The sequence below is a fragment of the Dunckerocampus dactyliophorus genome, chromosome 10, assembly GCF_027744805.1.
Source record: "Dunckerocampus dactyliophorus isolate RoL2022-P2 chromosome 10, RoL_Ddac_1.1, whole genome shotgun sequence".
Lineage (NCBI taxonomy): Eukaryota > Metazoa > Chordata > Actinopteri > Syngnathiformes > Syngnathidae > Dunckerocampus > Dunckerocampus dactyliophorus.
Genome location: NC_072828.1, coordinates 3,267,029 through 3,288,236, shown reverse-complemented (window position 1 = coordinate 3,288,236; position 21,208 = coordinate 3,267,029). Strand labels below are relative to the sequence as shown.

The following is a 21,208-nucleotide window of genomic DNA, read 5'->3' as shown; positions in this document are numbered from 1 at the left end:
TCTGATTGTCACTGCATCACGTAATATTGTCATTATAATGTAATTGTCTTGTTTTGAATTCCCCCAGAGCTGCCTCCATTGTTTGTGACAGACTTACAAAATATAGAGATGGAGGAGGGAGGTTCAGTCTCTCTTAGCTGTGAGCTGTCTAAACCTGGAGTGTCAGTGCAATGGAAGAAGAACGGACTGACTCTGAGGGCCAACAGGAAGTATGAGATGAAACAAGCTGGCTGCCGTCTCCAGCTCAACATTAAGGATCTCAAACCTGAAGACAATGGAAGTTACACATGTCAAGCAGGAGGTGCAGAAACCATGGCAACTGTTTCTGTGAAAGGTGTGTATATTTAGATTTTTGTGCATCCGATTGTCACTGCATCACATAATATTGGCATCATAATGTAATTGTCTTGTGTTGAATTCCCCCAGAGCTGCCTCCATTGTTTGTGACAGACTTACAAAGTATAGAGATGGAGGAGGGAGGCTCAGTCTCTCTGATGTGTGAGCTGTCTAAACCTGGAGTGTCAGTGCAATGGAAGAAGAACGGACTGCCTCTACGGGCCAACCGGAAGTACGAGATGAAACAAGCTGGCTGCCGTCTCCAGCTCAACATTAAGGATCTCAAAGCTGAAGACAGTGGAAGTTACACATGTCAAGCAGGAGCTACAGAAACCATGGCAACTCTCTCCGTGAAAGGTGTGTGTGTGTTATACCCATGCAATGCTTTTTCTATGATGCCATGATGATCATTTTGGAGTCCTACCATTGTCTTCAGGCCTCTACCATTTACCATGATATGTGTGTATTTATGTAGAGCTCCTTCCACTGTTCAAGACAAACCTACAAAGTATAGAGGCAGAGGAGGGAACAACGGCCGTCTTGTGCTGTGAGTTGTCTAAACTTGCAGTGTCAGTGCAGTGGAAGAAGAACACAGTGCCTCTAAAAGCTAGCAGCAAGTATGAGATGAAGCAGGATGGCTGCAACCTCCAGCTTCATATTAAGGAGATCCGTCCTGAGGACAGTGGCAGCTATGCATGCCAAGCAGGAAGTGCAGAGACCACAGGGACAGTATCTGTAAAAGGTTGGTGAAATAAATGTACAGCAACAAGGTTACTATTTTTAAACCCCAAACATTTTTTGTTTAACTTCCCACTAGCGGCAAAGACTACCTTACCAAAGGAAGAACCGCCAACAATGCTGCCACGGAGAAGGAGCAGTGTTTCCACTCCTACACCTGAGAATGGGAATCTACCTGATGCTCACCCTCTTCCTCCAGAGCTCAAGAAGAGGACAATGCGAAAAGCATCCATCACAGTGTTAGAACAAGATATAGAACCCATGTTTAACAATAAACAGCCTGTCCAGGCACTGCAAAGAGAAAAAGACACCCAGAATGCAGAAACTGCTCATAATGCAAAACAGCAGGAGGACAAAATGGACCAGGATGTGGTTGTTTACAAAAGACAAGTAGCATTACGTGAGAAGGACCCTGAGATTGAAAAAGTTGACCTGGAGAAACGAGAACCAGGAAAACGACAAGCTGAAGTCATTCACCCAGACAGGATTCTTGGAGACAAGGAGGAAAATCAATGGAACCAGCCATTTGAAGACCTGGAAACAAGTCGAAAGTGGCAAGAGAAACCTTTCAAAAAGGCCGGTGAAAATGAGGAGTTGGAGAAACATCCAGAGACAGCACTGTGGAAGCGAGTCGAGGAGGACAAAAAGGCTGTGAAACCGACTGTAAGCTCCATTGGGGGCAAAGCAACAATGGAACAAGAAGACAAGTCAATTCAGCAAAGTGAAGAGGATTTTAAGCCACCGGTCAGGTCCAAAGGGAAGGTAGGAGGAAGAGAGCCTCTTGAATGTGTTCCAAAGGAAACTGACGAGATCATTCTCAGGCCATCAAACACGACAATCAATGATTCTCAGAAAGGAGAAAAACAGAGAGGCCGTGTGAAACAACTAGTGGCCACACAGAGAGTAGAGGAGCAACATGTAATGTCTCAAACTCAGGATAACAATTCAGTAGAAATACAAACCAAGCCTCAAGATGTAATGGCTGGATTTGTTCGTCCAAAGCCGCCGGTGAGGTCAAAAAGCAAAACAAGGACAGGAATGGAGAAACAGCTATCCGGAGACACTGAGACAGATCAAGGTGAGCAACTCGGAAGGAGAGCGATGACAACATCTGAAGATCAGCCTCTAAAACAGCCAACGAGGCCTTTGAAAGAGGAGACATCAAGACCGGAGCAAAGCCAGTCAGTGCCAGCAGATTCTGAACTGGTTGGGAAACAGAAAACAGCAGTCTCTAAACAGCTGATCAAACATCCCGTGAAACCCATGAGAAAAGAACCTGAAGCGGACAAAGAAACTGATCTTGGATCACTGGTTGGGGACAATGAATATGAAGCAGTGCAAACGACAGAAGAAGACATTCCTCTCCTCTACATCTCTGAAGATGAAACTTTCTCAGAGGCATTGACAGAAATCCCAGTCAGCCACAGCAATGTCCAACCCAACCCAACACAGCCCTGCACCCTTCTTCCCATGGTGGTTCTGCAGAAGACAGCCCAGGATGCTTCACCGGAGATGTACACCAGCACTGGTGATGAACTCCAAACAAAAGGACCTCCAGTCAAAGATATGCGTCCAGTCTTGAAAGAGGTCTTTAAGAACCAGTGTGCAGATGCTGACGGCAGCCTCAGTCTGGTGTGTGTTGTAGAAGGACAATATGACACACTCCGCTGGCTCAAAGACGGCCAACAAATCAGCAGTGATAAGCGTCATTATACGGAAGCTACAGAGGATGGAGTATGCTCTCTCGTAATCACCAACCTGACACTCAGTGACAGTGGCATCTACACATGTGAGGTGGTCAATACGCACGGTGTGACATCGCACAATAGTAACATAACGGTGGTTCAACCCCAGCAGCCTGCTCTGACAGAAAGGAGACCCGTGCACCCGCCGCTTGCCGCCATTACTCCTCTTCACCTGGCCCCGCCCAAGCCTGAGGACAAAACACAGATTCAAAATCAATTTCCGACCTCTGCAACGGATGTCGATAACTATGTAGAGAACGTGGATGTCTCTCTGTGGGAGGCCTACAACCTGACCGAGCAAGACAACCACATGAACCTCCAAGAGAGGAGAGCATCTTCCCTCATCGCCAGCAGCTCCAGTACGTCGTGCACTTACTTTTTAATTCTTTAAATCCCTCGTTTTTTGTGGTTAATTGGTTCCAGACCCACCCGTGATAAGTGAATTTCCACAAAGTAAGATTCAATATTAATAAATGAAATCTTTTCGTCGGTATGGCATAGAAAACCTGTTTACAATGTTCTAAATACAGTTTTTAACATTATTAGAGCCCTCAAGTCATGATATAACACTCCTATAGTCACCTTTACATTTATATTACCCAATAAGGTTGATACTGTATATTCAGAAAAAATAAGACATTAAGATAACATATAGTCACATGTTAGCAGTTCCTTGTTTTTTTTTTCTGGACAGCACACTTCCTTGCGTCTTTAAATGGCTTTACACTCGTATTACCCAACATAGTAGACAGAATAAGAGTAAATAAGCCATGTAAGACAAAAACAAAACTCCTGCTCGAGCAGTGTCATCATAAGGCCCTGTCCACACGGCAACGCTCCTGAGATGATTTTTTGGATCGGAACGGATCACTGAGTGAAAACGGCTTAATACACAAGGCACACTTACTTGTGGCGCTGTGAACTGACACACAGATGGAACCATGTGACACACCAAACTACATTAGAATGATCGCATGCGCGTAAGTCCATCGTCTTTCGCTTTCCAAGGTTCATCTAGACTTACGAGACGTAGAATTACGTCTGCGAATCATTATGGAATACAAGACAACAAAATATCAGGAGAATATTCAGATATTATGTTGGCTTGTCGTCAAACCTCCCTTCTGGTCACATGACGGTGACGGGGTGGCGTTGGGTCAGCAACGTCATTGTTTTTGTAAAACAACAAGCCGGCGTTTTCAGATTTTCCCACTCTGGAAGCCGTTTTCAAAAAATACCGTTTGAGGGCACCCAGAACGCCATTTCCGTGTGGATGAGAGGCTAAAACGATAAAATATTTTTTACGTGTTTACGTGTGGATAGCCTCTACATGTGCCCTCGAGGGAACCTTAGTGAGGAGTCTAGTGCCTGTCTCAAAGAACACTGACTGGAATGTGTAGAATGTACGTATTGTCACATGTGTTGATTTCAACCCTTTTCTTCACCAGTGTCAAGTCCATCTGATTATGAGACTGCTCCAGATGTGATGGAACATTTAGAAATATGCTCCATTAAGACTACCCCGCCAAGGTAGGACATGGGAGCAGTGTTTCCCAACCTTTACCGAGCCGAAGCACACATCAAGCCAGAATATTGGATCAATGGCAGCAGCTGGGCGAGACTACAAATTTTGGTCACAACACACACAATTTAACAAAATAACCACATAAGACAATAACAACAATATAAGACCATACCTGTCAACAATTGCATTTGAAAATAAGGAAAATGTATTCATTATTAATTAATGTATTAGTATTTAAATAAGAACAGAGTCACAATTGTCACCCTTTTTCAAGAAAAAAAACTGAACATTTATGGGAAACTATTTAAATAGGAGGGCAAAATACAGTAGTTTCCCAAGAAAAACTACAAAGAAAATGTTCTTTGAGCAAAATAATGTCAGTAGATATAGTAAAATATCTGAACAACACAACAAAAACACAGATATTTGTAGAATAAACATGGAAGAGAACTGAAAAATATTGTTTTCATCACACAAGTATCGATCTGATTTGATACCTACCTGAGGGTCATTTGCGATCCTCGGCTGTTTTTCCTTTGGCCCGTGGTACATTCTAAAAATATAATTTCAACACAAAACTTAAAAAAAAAAAGAATATTAAGAGAAAAAAAAGTTGAGAAAAAGTTAGAATTTTATGAGAATAAACTTGTAATATGGTGAAAAGTGAGATGCAAACAAAACAAAATAAAGTTGTAATTATTGGGAAATTAGGTTGGGGAAAGAGTTATAATTTGGGAATAAAGTTAAAATATTACTAGTAGAAAACTTACAAAGATTATTTAAGAAGAAAGTTGAAATATTTGGAAAATTAAAAAAAATACAGCAAACATATAAAAAAAGCATCAAGATATTAATAATATGCTTTTTCACCTACAGTGGTGAAATTTTTCCCTGTTCCTGATTAATTTTTTTGCATGTTTCTCACACTTACATGTTTCAGATCATCAAAAAATGTAAATATTAGTCAATGACAACACAACTGAACACAAAATGCAGTTTTTAAATGATTATTAATTATTAAGGGAGAAAAAAAATCCAAACCTACATGGCCCTGTGTGGAAAAAGTGTTTGCCCCCCTGTTAAAACATAAATTAACTGAGATTACTTGAGATCTATCAGTGTGGAAAAGGTTATAAAGCCATTTCTAAAGCTTTTTGACTCCAGCGAACCACAGTGAGAGGCTTTATCCACAAATGGCGAAAACAGGGAACAGTGTGAACCGTAACAAAATGACCCCGAGACTGCAGTGATGCAGTGAGGACTCATCCATGAGGTCTCAAAAGACCCCACAACAACATCCAAAGAACTGCAGGCCTCACTTGCCTGAGTTAAGGTCAGTGTTCATGACTCCACCATAAGAAAGACACTGGGCAAAAACGGCCTGCATGGCAGAGTTCCAAGGCGGAAATCACTGCTGAACAAAAAGAACATTAAGGCTCGTCGCAGTTTTGCCAGAAAACATCTTGATGACTCTGTGGTCTGACGAGACAGAAGTTGAACTTTTTGGAAGGTGTGTGTCCCATTACATCTGGCGTAAAAGTAATGCCGCATTTCAGAAAAAGAACATCATAGCAACAGTAAAATATGGTGGTGGCAGTGTGATGGTCTGGGGCTGTTTTGCTGCTTCAGGACCTGGAAGACTTGCTGTGATAAATGGAAGCATGAATTCTGCTGAAGGAGAATGTCCGGCCATCTGTTGGTGACCTCAAGCTGAATCCAACTAGGGTTCTGCAGCAGGACAGTGATCCAAAACACATTTTGGAGTGGTCTAGTCAAAGTCTTGACCCTGAAGTCATGACCTTAAAAAGGCACTTCATGCTGGGCCAAACACGTTTTCACACCACTGTATATGACAAAACTGAGATGCAATTTTTTCTTGAAATATATTTTACTTCGTAGCATATCCACATGTGTTTCCTTACAAAATTTCAAAGCGGCAATGTTGCACCCTTTCATTTTTCACTATGTGGCCCTCACTGGAAAAGTTTGGACAACCTGACAGATATTTGGATTGATACACCCACCTCTAGTGGACACACAGGTTAATTAGGTACCTTCTGCTGCAGACTGGAAGAGCATTTCATTGTTCTGCCTGTTACTGTACGTCGCTGGCATAGATAGATGAGCATAAACACATGGCTTGTAATAAGTAATCATTTTCAGACCATTTACGTGAAATTGGATCATCTCTTTGTGCCATGACACAGTGGCTGGGAATCACTGGATTAGAGTCTCCATTTGATTTAATTCTAATAATGACCGTCTATTCATTTGGTAAACATTATCTCAGGGAGCTTCCTGAGGCAACAGACCAAATGTCTCCAAAGGAGGTGGATGAAGATTCCCAACCACTTAAAAATGTATTAACCGTCAAAGGTGAGCAAGACTGAATAATTCCCTTTTATTTCTAACTCTGTGTGATATTATTATGTTCACATACCTTGATGCTATTTTGTGTCTGCGATTGACAGGAGCCCACGAAAGCCGCATGAGAACACCATCTCCTAAACATCTTCGAGCCCACACACCGTTAGCCAGCACTGTCTCTGCGTCCGAGTCTGAAGGGGAAGAAGATCAACGCGAGGTTTGGGATTTTGCTACTTGGATGGTTCAGATATTGCCAAAAATAAATTAATGAATGTTTAATACACTAAGTCCCCGACCAACGAACACAATTGGTTCCAGACGACCGTTCTTAAGTCGATTTCTTCTTAAGTCGAAAAAAATTTAATACCAATTATATAGGTACTACATGTAAGTGTATACATATATACAGTATATGTGTATGTATGTAAATATGAGTTTGGATGCAGTAGTAATATTAAACGAGGATAATTAATGAAAAAAACAATAACAAAAGTGATATAATAATACGTAATGATAAATGTTATTTGACTTCGAAGAGGAGTGGTCGAGCATACGTCGTTGTGGTGGAGGAGGAGGAGATATTGAAAAAGGACAAATGGTCGTGGTTGTTAGACTCTTCTAAAAGAGGTAGTGTTCTGTGGGTGGTGTAGAATTAAGCAGGCCTATTAACTCTTCATAAACTTTAATCACACGCTCTGTCCGGGTTGTATCATACAGCTACAACTTAGCTTTCCATTTAGCTTTCTCTCCCCAGCGTCTTCCTGTACCTGTTGGTCCCATTAGCAGTGTCATAGTGCCCTCTACTGGTCAAGAATGTAGCAGTATAAATATGGAGTTACAGTACTGAAAGGCAAAATACATGAAAAAATAGACCAGTCGGCTTGTGTTCGTATCTCCGAAAGTTCGCATGTCGGATGTTCGTAAGTTGGGGACCTAGTGTACATCCTTTTTTAATAACTGAAAAGCCATATTTATTTGAAACATTTTGTCTCAACAAAAGTAATTAAAAATCGTGACCAATTAAAGGAAGATGACTTACATCCTCCTTGCATAAACTGTGCTTTCATTGTGAGTTGAAGCTATTTTTCCAAGGCCCTTATTTTGTTGGATGCCGTCTGACAAAGGCCGGAAAGGTTTTGTCTTCGTAAGGTACCTCTGTGATAATAGAAAGTGTTTTCTTCATGCTTTGTGGCTTTTGTCTTTTGGTCGTGTTGAGCACAAGGTCAGTGGACATCTTATGAAGACCCACAGTTACACATATTTCCAATCCAAAGTCCAAACGTGGAAATAATTCCACAGTGTGGACATGCTAGCTACCGATATGAACTGATATCTCATTTTTACGCCAATACACTAGGTCCCCAACTTACGAACACCCGACTAACGAACACTCGCGGATACGAACACAAGCCGACTGGTCTATATTTTATTTTATTTTGCCTTGTAGTCAGTCGCTCAATCTGTATTTATACTGCTACTGTACATGCTTGACCAGTAGAGGGCACTGTGACACTGCTAATGCAGCCTTAGAGCTAATGAGACCAACAGAGGAAGAGTTAGACGCTGGGGAGGTACAGTGTAAACCTAAATGGAAAGCTAAATTGTACAACCTGGACAGAGCGTGTGATTAAAGTTTATGAACAGTTAATAGGCCTGCTTAATTCTACACCACCCACAGAACACTACCTCTTTTAGAAGAGTCTAACCACGACGACCATTTGTCCTTTTTTTCAATATCTCCTCCTCCAACTCCTCCACAACGACATATGCATGGCCACTCCTCTTCAAAGGTAAATAACTTTTATCATTACGTATTATTATATCACTTTTGTTTTTGTTTTTTTCATTAATTATCCTGGTTTAATATTACTACTGCATCCAAACTCATATTTACATACATACACATATACTGTATATGTATACACGTACATGTAGTACCTATATCATTGGTAATATTACCTTTTCCCCGACTTAAGAACGATTCGACATACAGTAAGAACGGTCGTCTGGAACCAATTGTGTTCGTTAGTTGGGGACTTATGGTGTTAAGTAAATCCCCACTTTTTGTTGGGGTCACCACCAGCACTTTGCGAATAATGCTCCCATAAAAATGTTAAATATATTTTACACGCGGCTCGCTTCTCTCCCTCAAACTCTACTGCTACCTTGACGTTGATGTTCTTTGCAATAAAAGTGATTGTTGAGGGCTGGACTCTGCCAGGGCTGCCTTTTGTTGCGATTCCCAGGGCATTGAGGGGAACCGGTTTGGATTGGGTCTCTGCTTTTTGCAGACGATGTGGTCCTGCTGGCTTCATTGGACCATGAGCTTCAACTCTGGATCGGTTCACAGCTGAGTGTGATGTGTCTGAGTCCATGGTTCTCGCCTGGAAAAGGGTGGAGTGCCATCTCCAGGTCGGGGATCAGATCCTGCCCCAAGTGGAGGAGTTCAAGTACCTTGATGTCTTATTCGTGAGTGAGGGAAGAATGGAACGCGAGATCGACAGCAGGATTGGTGCGGTGTCTGCAGTGATGCTGACTCTGCATCGGTCAGTTGTGGTGAGCTGAAAGGCAAAGCTCTCAATTCACTGGCCCATCTACGTTCCTACTCTCACCTATGGTCATGAGCTTTGGGTAGTGACCGAAAGGACAAGATTGCGGGTACAAGCGGCTGAAATGAGTTTTCCCCGTAGGGTGACTGGGCTCTCCCTTAGAGATAAGGTGAGAAGCACTGTCATCCGGGAAAAGCTTGGAGTAGAACCGCTGCTCCTCCGCATTGAGAGTAGCCAGTTGACGTGGCTGGGGCATCTCATCAGGATGCTTCCCTGGGGAGGTGTTCAGCATGGTAGGAGGCCTCGGGGAAGCCCCAGGACACGTTGGAGAGACTATGTCTCTCAACTGGCCTGGGAAGGAAGTCTGGTGTTTCCTGCTTAGGCTGCTGCGCCCGCGACCCGACCTCGGATAAACAGAAGAAGATGGATGGATGGATGCTGATTGTCGCAATTATTTGATTTGATTCTGATCCAGAACCCTCCCCTTCTCCCTTCAATATGCATCGCACACTTATTAAACACATTTAATGTATAAAATGTATAGGCACTCAGCACAAATGAAGATGATCCATGAACAACTGGAATCGGAGTCATGGTGTAGCCTGTCACAGCACAGCAACTATGGTGCGTTCAAGGACCACTAAACAAAGTGTGAAATCTTGGCTTGACGAAAAAACATTATCAGTGAAGCATAAATACATAAACATGTAAAAAATGTGGGCTTTCTAATAGTGGTACATGTATGTTATACATTTTACCTGTATGCTCACCCATGTATAAATTATACCGACTTCTGGTGAATAAGATAACAGCCTATTTATATACAGTATATATATATATATATATATATATATATATATATACAGTATATATATATATGTATATATACTGTATATATATACCATACCATACCATATAGATTTTTAAAATATTCGCCTTTTTTCTCTCCAGACATTTGAAATGTATGTGGCTCGAGCAGACTGCAACCCCAACAGTGGAAGCAAGGACAGCTTTCTCCTGAAGGAGGGTCAATACGTGGAGGTCCTGGACTCTGTCCATCCAGACAAATGGCTGGTGAGGACCAAACCCACCAAAACCAATCCCGCTCGCCAGGGATGGGTGTGTCCAGCCTACCTGGAGAAGAAGAGAAAGGTGGGATGAGGATTTGTAACCTAAGTTACAAAAAGGGTCACACTCCTGTGCAGTAGAGAGTTCAAATAAATGCAGCGCTTTTGTTGTTTTACACAGGAGACCTTGACGCAATTCAGGGCACCCCAAGAGGATCTTGATGGGATTGGTTCCACAGGAGAAGAGTACAGGAGGGCTTTGAGGTCGGTCACATCATGATTTTTCTTACATGGATAACTTTGTCATTTCAAGTAGACTAAAATGAAATTTTGTCACATCTGGCTTACAGATAGCAGTTTAAAAGTGTTATCTGTAGACATAACAATGAATGAAGGAATAAAGGATGACTAGATCGTTCTGGCAGCTGATCTGTGTCGTCTTCTGTATGTAGCCAACTCATCCAAGGCCTGATTGACGGAGAAGAGGAGTATGTGAGAGAGATGAGGACGTTCATTTCACATCAGCTGAATCACTTGGACTCCAGTCGTCACGTCCCAATCAACATCCTCAACCAGAAGGACACCATTTTCAGAAACATAAAGGACATTGTCTTTCTCCACGAGAGGTACGACACGGCTCGCCTGCCGTGTTACAACGGCAGACTGGCGTTGACATCGCGTGCTGCTGTTTCAGTTTCATTCTGCCCGGGCTGAGAGCGTGCTCTACGGATGATGATGTTGCCATGCATCTGATCAAGTACTCGGAAGACTTTGAAAAGTACATCCACTACATGGTGGGCCAGGCACAAGCAGAGGCCTGCATCGCTGATAAAGTTACCCAACAATACCTAAAGGTATATATTCAACATTATTCACAATAAATGACAATGTCTTATTTGTTTTAAGGACATTTCTTGACGTGTTACAGGAGTTGCCAGGATCTGGTAGGCCAGAGGCTCCTGTCATGGACGCCATGACCTTCCTCCAAAGACCAGTTGAAAGGATTCAGACCTATCAAGCACTACTAAAGGTACAGTAACTTTCACCCTTTGGACTACAGCGTGGTACTTTTTACATTGTTTTGTGTTTACTTTTATATCACAACTTAAAAACTGTTTATCTTGCTTTGGTTGTTTTTTTTATTTTTTCTAGTGCAACCTCAACTGTGTGTAAAAAATGTCTAGCATGTGTAATGAATAGGGGTGTCAGAGATCTTGCGAGACGGTGAATTGGTTCAGCACCGAGACTCTTCGTAGAACAGAGTGAGACCTCTTGTCAGTCATATGGTTGCTTTGCCTCTGGGGGGGGGGGGGGGGGGGGGGGGGGGGGGGGGGGGGGGGGCAGCTAGCATATACACAGACAGCAAACAAGTGGAGCTTCATGAGGAGCAATGTGACATGAACAAGCCAGGAGGCCAAATTTATTCGAAAGTGGTATCAACATAAAAGGCAACAAAACTAACTTGCTGACCTCAAACATATCTACCCGACTCATTATTCCCATCTGGGGAAAAAAAAAAAAATAGACATCAAGATGCAGAGCCTTTGTCCCGAAAATCAACACTCACTGAGATGTTTGGTCAGCAAAGTAAATCCAAACGGAACAGCGCAAAAAGGTGTGCTCACACAGAAATTAATGTCAAAAGAAATGCTGCTCTTTAATACAGTTGAAAAGCCAGCATTTCAAGAAATGCTGCAAATGTTAGTTTGTCCAGTCATACTGTTTCATTCACTTTTCCTAAAATGAATGTTAAAATCTTGTCTCCTCTCGTCTCGTGGACCCAATCTCATGCACAGTCTCGTCTTGAGTTGGATGTCTCGTGACACCCCTACTAATGAACCCGCAAATATGAAATGTATAGTTAAAAACTCATGTACAACAAAGATAAATATAGTATTTACCTTCATTCCAAAAAACATGTTTTTGCCCACCTCCATCATATCCCAATTTTCCCATCTGGGGAAAAAAAAATTGCACATCTTCTCGTGATTTGGGTGTCTTGTGACACCTGTACTAATAAACACGTCTTATAACTTAGAATGCAAATATAACATTTCAAAAAGGCCTCAGGCAGTTACAGTTTATTAAAAAAGTACACAACAAAAAATGTGTCCCATTCCAAAAAATGCTTTTGTCCACTCCAAGAAAGCTGAATATAACATCATGGACCATCCAGACAGAAAAATCAGGCCTGAGTTGGAATTTCAAAGCCATGATGTGTCAGTTGGCCACTTGATGGTATCGTTGGCTCATATTTCCCCTTCTCCCACTGCAACCAAACTGCTGTTCATGCTTTGACTGACTGACAAGCTTTTTTCCACCAATAGGAAGGTGTTGTCATGTTTCATTGCCTGTTTACTTTTGTTTTGAAAGCAGTTGCCAAAAGTGATGAAATTACAAAATTGCGGTGAACATTGTTTATCATAAAACCAATTTCATTTGACCGAATTTCACCATTTCAAGACTCGTAGGCAGTTTGAAGTCTGCACTTTTAACATGACATCATGCTAGGCCACCTATCCTGCCCGTCAAAAATGTGTACGAGTTCAGCTTGTTTGTTGATTCTACCGTGTTCTGACTGAACCTTTCATTTGCAGGAGTTCATTAAGAACAAGGCCAAAAGCGGTCAGAGCTGCTGTCTGTTGGAGGACGCCTTCTCCCTGGTGTCCTGTCTGCACTGGAAGTCGGACAACCTGCACCAGGCCTCCCTCATTGAGAACTACCCTGCCCCCTTGACCGCCCTGGGAGAGCCTGTGCGACAGGTCAGCACAAGTTTTCTTTTAATCTTAACGATTGTGCGGTCGTCCCTTGCCACTTCGTGCTTCGATTTTTGCAGCTTTACTCTAGCATGGTTTTAAAAATCTATTAGTTAATAAATCACTCTTTTGTGGTTGAACACAGCCTATTATTAGTCTTACAATATCTTTATATTTAAGAAAATTGTAAGTATTTTTTTGCCTAAATGAAGCTTTGTCAAGCTTAAAAATGAGTGAAAGTGAAGCAAAATACAAATTTAAGGCATTCAGAAGATGCAACCAAATATTATTAGAGCCCTGTAGACATGAAATAACACGTCTATAGTCACCTTTATACTCCTATTATTCATTGAGCAGAATACTATCACTTGTATTTCAATATGTTTAAAGGAAAACTGCACTTTTTGGAAATTTTGCCCATCATCCACAATCATGACCACAGATGTCTGTCTGTGCATTCTAAAGATATAAAAACAGCTACAAAGAGGCAGCTAAGAATGCACGTAATGGGACGTACCTATTCCACCTATAAAACCTTCAGAAATTTTTTTTTTTTTTTTTCCTTGACGGGGAAGGACATGTATGGCAGGAGCTCTGTTGATGATACTGGAAATTTTAACTATTTTGGTGCTTCCTGACAACACTTCATGAGCACAGGATCAGCGCTGATGGCTGAATCCCCCATCTGAATTCCTTTAACTTGGATAGTCGAGAGGTACAGATACAAGTATAGATACCTGCTAGCAAGTCTGCTAGTTAGCAAACTGCTGAAGTTCAAAGAGGTTGCTTAGCAACAATGTCAAACACAAAGGAAAATGATACTGGCTCTGAACTCGAAGAGGAAAATGATTCAGGCCCTGACGCGGACATAAAAATGGAAGCCCTTTTTCCAGGATACCTGGAGTTTAAGAAGGCTACCAAGGAGTTCCTCGAGGGTAGAGAGATCACTCTACCACAAATAATGCAAGCAATTGAGAAACTGCATTCTTTTTTTTTTTTTTTTTTTCTTTTTTTTCTCCATTTGTGCAGATTTTATTTTGAATTGGCTCTTTTCAATATGACATTTTATAAGCTTATCTACCAGAGCTGCTGCGGTCATTTTGTTATACAGTACGTCTTGACTACAGTGACAAAGATTTCATACATATGCAAAGCTTTCATCCGGTGATTAAGAATATAAAAAAAAATTGACTATTAATTAATTAACTATTTTGTTAGTTGCTGTGGGTTAATGCCAAGCTTATTTTTAAGATTACTACACACTGAACAGGAAGTTACTGTGTGCACATTGACAATACAGTTGTCCCTCATTTATCAGGGTTAGTTGCTTCCTGACCGCGATAAGTGAATTTCCACAAAGTAGGATTCAATATTAAGTATTTTTGTCATTACAGAAAATCCTGTAGATATGAAATAACACCCCTATGGTCATCTTTACACTGCTATTATTCTTTGTTTACGCCACATTGCTAATGCGCATGCTACGGGATCACTGCAGAGACACAAGAGACGGCCACTGCTTTAAGCATAGCATGCTAGCGAGCTAACTAGTTATCCTCCAATTTATTTATTCTAAACTTAGGACAGGGTTTTATTTTTATTTATTTTTTTTTTTTACCCCTGTCCTGTCCAGCCTTTAAAGCAGATAGAATTGTAGACCTAAATGCCGTCAAGTGCTCAACAGATTTACTCTGCCAGAGAGAAGTGTGATATACACTTCCCCTGTCATACAAAATTTATTCGACCTTGATGCTTGTTATAGCAAATTTGGAGCGACCGGACCGGAGCAGGAGGGGACAGAGAAGAAGAGAAAAGGAAACGGGGGGGGGAGGGGACAAAAACAAAAAAAAGAGAGACAAGAGACAAGGACAACAGCAGCAACAACAACAATTGTGACAGAACAACAGAAACATACAGAACGACATCAGCAAATAAATGTCCGTGACAACTATAAAGACGAACAAGGATAAAGGACAAATCAATATCAACAACCACAATGACAAAGCTGTCAATGACAATCAGACATAATAGCAGTCATGAAATGATGAACTATGACAGTGATCACAATGACAATACTGCATTGAAACAGTCGCACACAATAGCAGTCATGAAATGATGAATTATGATAGTGATCACCATGATAATACCGCATTGAAACAGTCACACATAATAGTAGTAATGAAATAATTATCCATGATAGTGAATAGAATCAAAGTTACTGTATACATATACACATATATATACATACATACACATACATACATATATATATATATATATATATATATATATATATATATATATATATATATATATATATATATATATACACATATATACCGTACATACACACACACATATATATAGTCATACTGCTGATATCACCGTCGCTGTAATAAAACCAACAACATAATAACACCCTGGTTAACTCAGTGAGTATAGTGGGGAAGTACGTATGTACTGTGAGTGTGCATATGTACAGGTATCTCTGTATGTGAGGAAGACTTCATATATATATAAAGGTGCAGGAATGTGTGGGCGTGTGATTGTCACTGAGAGTGCATGAAAGGAAAGGGGCCGCCTTCCACCTCCCAGAGAGCCCCGCCCCAAATAGCAAGGCCGGGCCCCGGCCGCCAGAAGGCCACCAGGCCCATAGGGGCAGGCAGCACAAAGATCGGCGCCCCAAGAGCCAGCCCAGAGAGCCCCCCCCCCGGGAGGACCAGTAAGGGGCTGAAGAGAGGTAATCCCAGCCAAGGACAGGGCGCCAGCGGGCCGGAGGACTGCCAACCCCTGAGACCAGCGAGAGATCACACCCCACAAAGGCAGACGGGTACCGGGGGCCACAAACCGGCAGGCCCAGAGACGCCTCCACAGCCGGAAAGAAGCCCGCCCGCGCCGGAAGCGCCAATTCCCGCCCACCGCCACCCCCACCCCCAGGGAGCGGAGCCCGGCCCGCCCCGGGCCAACCCCCGCCCGACCCCCGACACAGGGCCGCCCCGCCAAGGGATGCAGGAGGCACACCCTCCACCCACCCGGCGGAGGCACGGGCGGCAGAGATGTATCGCCCAGCACCTGACCCCACGGAGCAAACCCCTGTATGCCCCCCCCCCCCCAAAATAAATAACTAAAATAAATAAATAAATAAAAGTACACACACGCACGCACATACACACTCCTACGCACCCACACACACGCACATAAACACTCCTACGCACAAACACACCCCTACGCGCACGCTCATACACACTCTTACTTACTCAAGCGCGCACACACACACACACACACACACACACACACACACACACACACACACACAGTGGTCAACTGCCCGACACCCGGAAGCCCCACCCTATCCCCCGTTGGTAACCCAAGGAGCAGCGGAGCCGGGGACCCCGGGGTCCCAGACATACGATCCAGAACCCAGGGGCGGAGAGCGCAGACCGCCGGGGAGCAGGAAGACACCCGGCCACACCCCCCCAGTGGTAGGACGCCGCCAGCGAGGCAGACAGGGGAGTCAGCGAGGAGGAGAGCGGGAAACCGAGCAGGCAGGCGGGAAAACGGGCGAGCAGCCAGGCGAACCACCACACAGCGCCAACCGACACCCGCGGGCCAGCAAACCCCGAAGAGAGAGCGGGAGCACCACACCCCAAGCCGCAGGGAGGCCAAGCACCAGAGCCGAGAAGGCGAGACCAGCAGCCGACCAGCCGACGGCCCCCACAAGCCACCAGAAGCCAGACCAGCCACATGCCACCAGAGCCGACAGCGCACCACCCGCGCACCGGAGCCCCACCCCCGACAAGCCCACAGACAGACCGGGGGAGGCGAGGACACAGACAGCGGCCCGGCAGCGCACAAAGCGCAACGGCGACAGACGCCCAAGCGCCCGGCAGAGCACGACCCCCCCCAGCGAGCCCGGCCCCAGGGCACCCGCCCCCCCACCCCCACCCCGCCACCCAGGCCCACAGTACCCGCAAGCATGACCAAGCCCCAACCCACCAGCTGGCCCGGCGCCCCAGCAGCCGCCACAGCGCAGCAACCACCGGCCGCCGCGACAGCACACGGGCCACCCGAAGCACCAGCACCGCCCCCCGGAGACCGCCGAACCCGCCCCAAGAGCGCAGAGGCGCCCGCGGCACGTGTCAGTCCAGGGGGGGCACCGCAAGCCGCCCCCCCCGGCGCAAGCCCCGGCATCAACAGGCCCCAGAGGGCCACCCCAGGGAAGGGCAGGCGAACCAGACAAGGGCACCCCACAGGCCAGGCCGCCCCGGGCGAGCCACCGCGACGGCCAGGCCCCCGGCCACACCGCCGACCCTGGCGGGCAGACGCCGAGGTGCACGAGGCACCCCAATCCAGCCCGCCCCACCCGTGTATGTGATAAGGTGTGATAGTGTCTATGATGCAATTAAAAAATAAATAAATAAATAAAATAAAATAAAAGAGGATGGTGTATCTGTGTGCATGTATATGGAGTGTATGTGGATGATAGCTAATGATGCAATTAAAATCGGGGGACAGCTGCCGCTCGGAGGGCCCCTCACCTGGCCAGCCCCCCCAAACCCTAAGTGTCTACTCTGCGATTAAAATTGGGGGGCAACAGGTCAGTGGCACAGCAGGAGCAAAGGAGCCCCGCAAGGCAGCTCCCCTCCCCAATCACGCCCGAGCGTAGGCCACCCCCCAAAGTCCTATATATATGTGAGGTGGTGCAGTGGCACAGGAAGGACGGGTGTCCCACACCCCAACGCCGCCCAAACCGAGCAGGGGGGGGACCAAGGACACATGACCGACCGGCCGCCCACCACAGCCCAGGCTCGGGCGTGCCACAGGCCGCAGGACACACCACAGGCCCTACTCGGCCCGCCAGGATGCCCAGTCCGGCCCACCCAACCCCCCAGAGGCGATACCCCCAGCGCCCCCCAACACCGGAGCCCCACCGGAGGTAGCGTCCACAGCGCCACCCCCAAACCGCCAAACACCACGGACAAGCCACACGCCCCCAAGGCAGATCCGACCGCCACCAGGACAGCGGGAACCGCGCCCACGCGCCCCCCGCATACCACCACGGCCGGCAAGGGAGCAACGCCACGACGACCACAAGAGCACCGGACCCCACATAGAGCGGAGCACGGCCGCACCCACGAAGCACGCAGGCCAGAGGCGCCAGGGAGGGACAGAGAAGCAAGCACCGCACGACCGGGCCCGCGAGAGGAGCGGCCCCCCGCCCGGCGCCCAAGCAGATGCCCCCGCCCGCCCCGCCCCCCGCCACGCCGCAGACCGGCCCCCGCCCCACCCCCCGCCCATCCACCAACACGCCAAGGGGGAAACCCCGGAGGGAGGGAGACAACCGCCGGCCCGGAAGCAAGGACCAGCCTGACACCAGCAGGCAGCAGGGACAGCCCGCCAGCCCCCCGCCAGCCCGACCCCCAAGCCCCCGGCCAAAGCCACCCCCCGACCGCCCCACCCCGGAGCAAGCATCCCCCCGCCGAGAAACTGCATTCAATGGCAGCGAAACATTCAGCTTCAAATGCAATTATAAGGAATGGTATCACAAACATTATGGCAGAAAATAGAGTACAGAGTAAGTCAATCACAAACATTATGGAAGAAAATAGAGCACAGAACAAGTATATCAAAAAACTAAGAAAAGAGGTCAAGAAGTTGCAAGATGAAAATGCAGACCTGGGTGCTGCTCTTAAGGAGGTTAAATACCCTATGGAAGATATCAAGGCTCTGCAGGATGACATTAAGGTACTGTTGAATGACAATGCTGCCTTGCGCTCTGCTCTTCTGGAAGCGATAAACCGTAAAGAAAATACAGCATTTTGCAAGGATGTTAGGGTTCTGCAGGATGATATCAGGGCATTATTGGAAGATAACGCTGCCTTGCGCACTGTTCTCAAGGAGGCTATAAACCATATGGAAGCCACCTCATGTACTGATCCTAAGGACGCTAAAGACCCCAGGGAAGAAAATACAGCACTATGCAATGATATCAACATTCTACAGGATGACATCAAGGCACTATTGAAGGATAATGCTGCCTTTCGCACCACCCTTGAGGAAGAGAAAGAAGCAAAGGAGAATATCAAGGAGCAAATTAAAAACTACATTGACGAGATGGATCAGATGGCACGAATGAATGATGTGGTCCTCACAGGGCTCCAAATCACACCCAAGTCAAGAGATGTTCCTTCAATAAAGCAGCAGATTGCTAACTTCCTACACTGGAAGGAGGTGGATGTCGATGTCAACAGTATTGACACTTGCGTCCCACTCCATGGCAGAAACAACACCACACCTGTCATCATTAAGTTCACCAACAGGAAATCCAAAACTGCACTGCTGAAACAGGGAAAGAAGCTAAGAGGCACCAACGTCTACATGAATGAGCATCTCACAAAACGCAATTCCGACATCGCCAGGAAAGCACGAGACCTGAGGAAGCAAGGAAAGATTCAAAACACTTGGCGCACTAACGGGAAAATCTACATCAAACTAAAAGGAAGTCCAGGAGTCGCAAGAGTGCTTGTTGTCCAAGATATCAGTGATCTGGATGCATATTAAAGATCATATTACTATGAGGAAACACCCTACAAGACAGAGAAGGACTACATTCCACAGCAATAACCTCGACATAATTAATAAAAGGAACTCTTGTATACAAACCCAGCGTCACTAGCAGTGCAACACTAAAGACGATGTGGATATCAACAGGAGAGAAAGGACAGGATAAATAGAAAGGGAAAAGGGAAGGAGAAGGAGGAAAAAATGGAGAAAGGGAAAAAAAAAAAAAATTTTTTTTTTTTTTATCATTTGTGTACCTGTATACTGTATATGTAAAAATGTGCGTACTGGTGTAGGTGCAGATGTACGTGTATATATATGTATGCACGTGTTTGTATGTACACACATGTATTAGCAATTGATGTGCTACGAAGAGGGGGTAGGATTAAATAAGCTCTGCTTCTTCCTACTCCTTTTCGGACATATGCGTGTTCGAAATAAATTAAACCAAACCAAACCAAACCAAACAACGCTCCATTTACATAATGTGACCTGCATATTAACCAAGCTACAGCGACATTGTTATTAACATTGTTACGCCTAAAAACTACGTTACTGGCGTAGTGACACCTCACCACCTCACATCGGCTAGCGACCAGCTTCACCACACGCTCGCTCACAATGCCTCAGGCCACTACTGAAAGGTAACTCTACACATACACTACACATTGGAGCTGCCGCCACTGCTGCTGTGTAACGCTAGGTGTAGCGTTCCTTTCTGTTTTGCTAAGTCAAATCACTGCGCCCCGGAAATTCCGCTAATGCTTAAAATGACCAAAATACTGTAAGTATTACATGTTATCATGAATGTGCCTGTTACTACATGCTCACAGCATGGATATAAAATCATAAAACCTTGTTGGAAGTTTTTGGAGGTGTTTTGATAGTGATCTTTGTAGGTGGAATAGGTGTGTCCCATTATGTGCATTAATTAGCTGCCTCTTTTTAGCTGTTTTTATGTCTATTGTAGATGATGGGCAACATTTCAAAAAAGTGCAGTTTTACTTTAATAAACCATAGTCTACCATGAAACAGGGATCATTTATGACTTAATTAATTTCTGAAAAAAACGCAGTATAGGGAGGGAGCGATAATCAAACGGAGATATTGCGAGGGACAGCTATGTGTTATTTTTTCTTATTATGTCTACTAGATTGAGTAATAGGGGTGTTATTTCATGACTAGAGGGCTCTAATAATAGTATTTTGATTGTGGTAAACAGGTTTTCTACGCTACAATTTATAAATTAGCAATCGTACTTGGTAGAAATTCATGTATCACGGTTGGGTCTGCAACCAATTAACCGCGATAAACGAGGGATGACTGTGTTGTTAAAAAGTAAGGAAATACTTTTTCCTGTCTTTAGGGAGCCTTCACAGTGTGGGAGGAAACGCCAGACATCAAAACAACCTCAAGAGGGCACCAGAGACAAGTCTTTCTTTTCAAAGAATGCATTGTCCTCTGCAAACTGAAGAGGGATGCCAGTGATATCTACACCTTCAAGAACAAAATGAAGGTAACATCTATTACCACACTACAGATGCTCCTGCGTGACAAGATACAA

At 44.9% G+C, this 21,208-nt stretch overlaps 1 protein-coding gene across 5 annotated transcripts in view; it reads left to right on the top strand.

Moving 5' to 3' along the window:
- Positions 1–21,208, top strand: part of obscna (obscurin, cytoskeletal calmodulin and titin-interacting RhoGEF a) — an 86,171-nt gene that overhangs the window by 37,840 nt on the left and 27,123 nt on the right. For all 5 annotated transcript variants that reach the window (XM_054788800.1, XM_054788799.1, XM_054788797.1 and 2 more), the window contains 14 exons: positions 68–334; positions 427–693; positions 812–1,078; positions 1,154–3,178; positions 4,268–4,349; positions 6,635–6,720; positions 6,816–6,928; positions 10,212–10,412; positions 10,509–10,591; positions 10,780–10,953; positions 11,022–11,181; positions 11,256–11,357; positions 12,925–13,089; positions 21,011–21,160. In XM_054788800.1, coding sequence (XP_054644775.1) covers positions 68–334; positions 427–693; positions 812–1,078; positions 1,154–3,178; positions 4,268–4,349; positions 6,635–6,720; positions 6,816–6,928; positions 10,212–10,412; positions 10,509–10,591; positions 10,780–10,953; positions 11,022–11,181; positions 11,256–11,357; positions 12,925–13,089; positions 21,011–21,160 — 4,142 coding nt within the window. The remainder of the gene's footprint in view (positions 1–67; positions 335–426; positions 694–811; positions 1,079–1,153; positions 3,179–4,267; positions 4,350–6,634; positions 6,721–6,815; positions 6,929–10,211; positions 10,413–10,508; positions 10,592–10,779; positions 10,954–11,021; positions 11,182–11,255; positions 11,358–12,924; positions 13,090–21,010; positions 21,161–21,208) is intronic.